This window comes from Pelmatolapia mariae, linkage group LG5 (assembly GCF_036321145.2).
Source record: "Pelmatolapia mariae isolate MD_Pm_ZW linkage group LG5, Pm_UMD_F_2, whole genome shotgun sequence".
Classification (NCBI taxonomy): domain Eukaryota; kingdom Metazoa; phylum Chordata; class Actinopteri; order Cichliformes; family Cichlidae; genus Pelmatolapia; species Pelmatolapia mariae.
This window is the reverse complement of record NC_086231.1, coordinates 23,673,403-23,680,021: the sequence shown is the minus strand read 5'-3', so window position 1 is coordinate 23,680,021 and position 6,619 is coordinate 23,673,403. Positions and strand designations below refer to the sequence as shown.

Genomic DNA, 6,619 nt, shown 5'->3' with positions numbered 1-6,619 from the left:
CTGCTGTCTGAAAGTCCACTCATTACATAACAACCAGATGTGATCTTAATCGGTTTACGTGGAACCGATTCCAGAGCTCTTTGGGGGGCGGGGGGTGACTGAAGTGTGAATCTGCAAGCATCTTTAAAAAAATCAAAATAAAAAAAGCACTGACCACAACACTGCTGACAAACTGCTTTTTGCACAGGTCAAAAAAAAAAAAAAAATAGCAATGCCCTGTTAGAACAAAGTTATGAATGATATCTTTTTGCAAGGTACTGTCATTGCTAAATTGATACTATTCATCCCACGTTGAGTCAGCAACTGACTGACGAAATGTCCTAGAGTAGTTTCAGTGCAGTCCTGAGTCAGGTCAGGAACCTCACTGATGCTTGTGAGTTTGTTTTGTAGATGCTTCACTTTGAAAACAATCAAAGATACTACAGTACATAGAAGGTGTCTGTGTACAGTTTCTTCTTTATTTGCAGTTCAGATCATTGACTGTTGTATGATGCTTTCACCACCCCCTCCCCAAAATAAATCTGCAATTGCTCCCCATGACTTTGTGCTCCCTTCATTGTGACAGAGTGGTTTTAGTTTGCCTGTCAGTTTTGTTCTAAATGTGTGTGACTAAGTGAGATTACTTTTGCATGCATGCAAGTGTGCATATGCCATTGAGGGTGAGGCTGGCTAGTTGGAGTTACGGTAAGTTAAGATACAGCAGTGTTGCTGCTGGTAAGTGATGTATATGGGTCACGTTTGAGGTTAGTGCATCAGCATGTTGACAGTGCAGTCTATGGTTCCTCACGTATACTGCAGGATGTGATGTATTCAGTGCTCTATTCCTTTTAATGGCAAACGATAGCAGCTTTTACATATCGTGAAAGCAACTCTAAAGAGACATCTGTCATATTATTAAAGTAATTTATTTCAATTTAACAGAAGGCACAATAAATATAAAAAACACAGAATGACACATCTTTATAAATAATTATAACAAATGTAATATTATTATAACAAAGTGTCCTTTTTTAAACAGCATGATTCAAAAGGATCCTAACAGAAACTTGTCCATAGGACAAATTAGTTATAACGTCTCATAAAAAATAAAGACAACAGTTCAGTAAGTCCCATACAAAAAATTCACATCTGTCAATGCTTGTAAAAGTTCTTTTTCTCCCAGAGATGAGCTTCATATCTTGATTTGGGTCAGCAGGTCTTCGAGCAGAGGTTATTGTCTGTGTCGTTTAGAAGCCAGATACGTCTCAAAGTAGTTAAACAATATGTCCAGCTCTCCCATGGCCTTGTATAGACCTCTGCTCTCCATCTGCAGATGAGCAAAGACAGGTTCATTTAGTACAAATGGCGAAAAGTATAAGCATGCACATTCTTTTGAAATCAGGATTTCAAATATTGCCTCACTGCATGTGTGACTTTGACACTTACCTGAGTGTAAGTAGAGTTCAGATTCTTGATGTCGAAATGTTTTTTGCAGGAGAAGTAGTTCCTCTGTAAGAAGAGCAAAAGAGACATGATGTTACTACTGGTGATCTAGGTCTGCATGCAGACAGCATTAAGAAAAGAACCTTAAGGTGGGAACATTCAGTCTCTTCTCTTCCCTTTTTGCATAATCTGGAAGATGCACACTTGTGCATTTCAAAAATCACATGACTAATGCAGTATTGAGACTCGTTCTGTGAGCACTCGCTTAAACCCGAATCAACCTGGCTCAATGAATTAAGACATTGAATAATTGAATATTTGTAAATGCAGAGTAGAAGCTAACTTCCTTGCAGATGATCACACAAAGTCAAACGGCTATTTAAAAAAAAAAATCAATATAAAACTCAATTTATAGGTGTATTTTATCAACCTAACCCATCCACCTGACCAAACATACTTTGCAGTGATTACTTGTAAATAGTTTTGATTGAATCCTGCTCCTTTAATAGCATTCAGCAGTTTCTTTTCTTTCTTTTGCCATCTTCAACGACTTAAGCGAACATAACAAAAAAGTAATGAAGCCACTGAATGGTACTTTAAGGCATGCACTTGCGTATTCTACAGAGGATACTCGTGACCTTAAAGCAACGCAAGGTGAATATTTACACGGTTTGTTTTGCTGTGGGAGTTAACACGTGTCAGATACTCACACAGTGGGTGACATCTCTCTTCAGGGTATTGAAAATTTCTAGTATGGACTCCACGTGAGGCTTTAAGTTCTTGGTGTCTTCGGTCACTCCGGCCATGGCTGTCGGCAGAACCGTGTCCAGGTAAAATTCCAGTAAGCTGTTCATGGCGTAACAGGCAAACGGGCTCTGATGGAGCAGAACACCAGCGTGGTTATCCTCATGGTTTTCTTATCAAATCTTAAACTTTTTGTGGTTCCGCGAGAGAGAACGGAGAGGGTTTTTTTTCTCGAGAATCTTACCTTAAAGGAGTCTTCGACGGACTGATCTAGCAGCGCTGAGTCTAAGTCGTCGTTTGCTTCCTGCAAAAACAGAGCGAAGGAGAAAAAAATAGTAAGTGCGCCGTGAGAGACCCGTGCACCCACAAAGACTGACAGGCAGAAGTGAGAAAGTGCAGCATCCCCGCTGTGGGGAAGGCTGGTGATGCTGCAAAAATGCCTGCAGAGAACATGCTTTTACTCACGTAGAAATCTCTGATCCGTGAATAGTCCTGTCTGAGCTTCTTGAGCCTGATGGGGAAGCCCTCCACGAAACTGCAGCAGCGGTTGTTGCACGTAGGAGAGCACAAAGCAGAGCTGAAGAAAGACGCGAGCGCCAGGACGCACAGGAGGACGGTTTTAGAAGTCATTCTGCTGGATAAGATGCTGAAGTGTTCTGGCTGGAATGAAGAGAATAGCTGGTCCACAGAAATGCTGATGCTCCTGCTGTTGCTGCTGCACAAAAGGCTTTGTTGGATCTTGCTGAATTGCTCAGAAGAGAAAAATGTGTATACTAGAGCTCATCTGTTGCTTTAATTTATAGCAGAATCTGGCGATCCTTTAGGGAGGAGGGAGGGAGGAGACTTACTGGAAGAGAAATGGTTAAACATGCTTCATACATGAAGGGGAATTTTTTTTTTTGGCCTAGAAGCAGCTAGTGTGTTGCATGTGTTCTACCACTCCCATCATATGGGTTGGTATTGACACCATGGAAATAAACTCTGACATCATTTCTGTGATCAATAATTCAATAGGTTTTTGCTTGTTTTTTTAAAATGATTTTTCATATAGTACTAATATTGCATATATAGTAAAAATGCTGCTACCACTACCAGTAATAGTAAATATAGTTATCCTTCCTCACATTATTATAATCATTATATATTTTTGAATTTTTATTCAACCTGTTTCTTTTAAGTGACAAGTTTACACACATCGACCCTACTAAGTTCCTAAAAGGAGCAGATAAAGAACTCCAAACTGATTTTTCAGTGTAAAAACTGTGTTTAAAGTCCATGAAAAGCAACGTATGACTCTATTCACAATAACAAAGGAAATCGAACCCCCATATGGAAATGACATGAACTGTGGTTTGAATATGATGACGCTGTGGATTCTCGCTGCATGTCAGACATACGTAATAAGAGTGCTTTTCACTTTGAGTTGGAGTTACTGCAATCTTTCTTTAGATTCCACTATCTTTTTTTCAGTGAACCATTTTGCATTAAAAACAACGTATATATGTATTCATATTCGTAATAGAGAAACCGCACCGAGAAGTGATTCAGTAATGTTGGCAGCGTAAGAGGTATTTCCCCCTTAGTACTTTTTTTTTTTTTTTTGAATGGAATGTCCAGCAGTCCAGATAATTTGATATCTCCCCAATTCACACGTCGTCTTAGGCCGTGCATGTTAGGCAACACTGGCATTTTGAAAATACGCCCGTGTGTGTGGGGGGTGGGGGGGATCATTCTGTGATCGCCTCTGTGTGATAAACAGACTTTGCAGTCAGCAGACAAATGAAGGGTCAAGCTAAAGTTCATTTAACACATGACACATACATAGTTTTGCAATAATATTGTAATAAGAGATTTAATAAAAGGAGTTGTTTTTAAAGGCAGAAGATTTGAAATGTCTAAATTATGGTGTAACTTTCAGTTTGTTACAAAAAATAAACAGAGCAAGGGAACACGTTATGGTTTGGGTTAGGGAGAAAAAATCAAGAAGTGGTCAAATCTATCCATGATATCTATTATCTGTAAAATCTATAGTGTAGTCGTTAACCCATTCACTAACGTATAAAAGATCCCTGATTTGAGACTGAGACTCGACAACCTCCGTCCTCAGAGGGTCATGAGCTAGTGTACTCTCGTTTGGTCCCACGGTTATGTCATTAAGGCCAATCCAGCGTAAAATCTATGCATGGGGCAACACCTTAGGAAGTAAGGGAACAGCTGAAGTTACTCCATGTAAAATAAATGAATCAGCAGTGACCAGTTCATGGGAAACGCCTCGTACTTCACATCAGTGTATGCGCTCTGCATTGTGATTTTATAATTTCATGTGGTTGTGTTTGCTTTTAAGATGCTTCTGACTAGTCTGATACATCATTTTTCGTTCTGAAAATGACAAATTTTAAGTTGTTAGTCAGAATCTTTTGTCATAACATGTTTATCTAGATAAACTCCTGAGTAATAGAAACCCACACCACACAATAAATGAGGTCTTCAGACCTGCCATTCACAGAACTGAGGTGTTATCAAGGTATGATTATTTCAGGTTGAAATTGTGTTACTGGTATTAGTAATGCTAATCCCGTTTGCCACGAGATATACCTGAAACCATATGCAAAAGATTAGCAAAAATGATGTCATCCATTGGTTTGTGGGCTACCGTCTTCATGCCTCCAGTTAAGCATTTCACCACACCTTCCTGTTGTAGGTACTGAGTTGGAAACCTTTTTGTCTTAACTGCTTTAATTCTTCGTGGCACAGATTCAGCAAGGTGTCGGAAACATTTCTCAGAGATTTTGGTTCATATTCACTTGACAGTCATGCACATCCACGATGAGAATCTCTTGTTCCACCGCATCCCAAATGTGCTCTGTTCGACTGAGATCTGGTGATCGTGGAGGCCATTCGAGTACAGTGAACTCAAAGTCATGCTCAAGAAACCAGTTTGAGATGATCTGAGCTTTGGGACATGATAACATGCTGAAGGTGTCTATGAGAAGATGGATACTCTGGGATCACAAAGGGATGAACATACCCAGTAAGGATCCAATAATACACCAATAATGCTCAGGTAGGCTGTGGCAGTTAAGTGATGCTAAGATGGTACTAAAGTGCGCCAAGAACATTATACGGGCAGCAGCAGCCTGACTGTTGATGCAACACCCTACCATCCAAATGTCACAGCACAAATCTAGACTCATCACACCTGACGTTTCTCACCAGTTGTGATGAGCCCATGCAAACTGTAGCCTCTTGCAACACATTCCCGCTTACGGGGAGAACATGCAAACTCCATACAGAAAGACCCTGGCCTGATGGTGGAATTAAACTCAGGACCTTCAACAGTGCTAACCACCGTGCTGCCATGCTGCCTGTAGCAAGCAAAAACTCTTCTCAAGACTGAAAAAATCTTAACAGCAATCTAAGGCAAGGAAAATGTTACTGAAACTGAAAACACAGTGCTAAAAGGTCAAAGTATTTACTGAGGTAATAAATCAAGAGAGAAGTTGGGTCTTATTCTTTAAGGGCTAAGGCACTTTATAGTCGACTTCTCTGTTCTGGTACAGAGGTTACATCAGTCCTCCATCAGTCACATTGTAACAAGCTGTTTCCTGGTTTTGAATCAGTATGTAGCACCAAAAAAAGGAAAACCGCATACACTTTAATATAGCTGCCTTTCTCGGGTGCCATTTGCATTTTTGTCTCATTTTAATATTAAATAAAGTAAACTGACAGACTTGTGACTTTCACACTAGAACTCTGCAAAATATGGATGAAAGCTACAGGTGTGAAGTTTTATCTCTTTGTTTTAGCAATTTGACAATACTATGAAAAAGAATCTGCGCTGTCAGAAAGTTAACATTTTCATTAAGCGGCTCCTTCATCTCAGTCTGTAAAAGGTAACCTGTCAAACGAAACCGCAAAGAAGTGCTTTAGCAGTGATATTTCCCACACCACACAACGGTTTTCTTCTGCCAACACATCCCTTTTCGTGTCCTGTTCACAATTTGCTTCAATGAAATGGGGACAAAGCAGAGCCAGAGCTTATCTTGCATCTTGTCGCTTTGTTGTAACAGTCGGCTGGGAGGCGTATGCCTTGTAAATAATTAGGTGTCTCTGTTGTCTTTGCTCTTAACCCTTCACCTCAGTTTGCTGATGCTGTCATGCACCAGTGCTGAGAATCTGCTGTCAGCGATTTTCAGCACTTTACATGAAACTACTGCTGATATCACATCCAGTTGAAACCTAACCCACTCCTGGAACTTGACAGAAATGAGCTGATATAACTGCGTCTGAATATGAATTTCTTGTGCTCTTCAGACCTGATGACTTGCACTCTGTATTGTAGTTATGCCTTTCCTCAGCCTTGTGCATCACATTTTTGTCAGTTTATCAGAAACTACACCAGTCTTTACAGTCACATTCACCACACTCCTCTTTCACTTTCACATTGTTTGTC

The 6,619-nt window shown here is 40.1% G+C and overlaps 1 protein-coding gene across 1 annotated transcript; it reads right to left on the bottom strand.

The window, feature by feature from the left end:
• Positions 1 to 1,008: 1,008 nt before the first annotated feature.
• il10 (interleukin 10) lies at positions 1,009 to 2,796 on the bottom strand. Its single transcript, XM_063473103.1, has 5 exons — positions 2,632 to 2,796; positions 2,411 to 2,470; positions 2,133 to 2,297; positions 1,426 to 1,488; positions 1,009 to 1,306 (listed from the first exon to the last, which is right to left on the bottom strand). The coding sequence occupies exons 1-5, from the start codon at positions 2,794 to 2,796 to the stop codon at positions 1,211 to 1,213; spliced, it is 549 nt and encodes a 182-aa protein (XP_063329173.1). The 3' UTR covers positions 1,009 to 1,210.
• Positions 2,797 to 6,619: the final 3,823 nt, after the last annotated feature.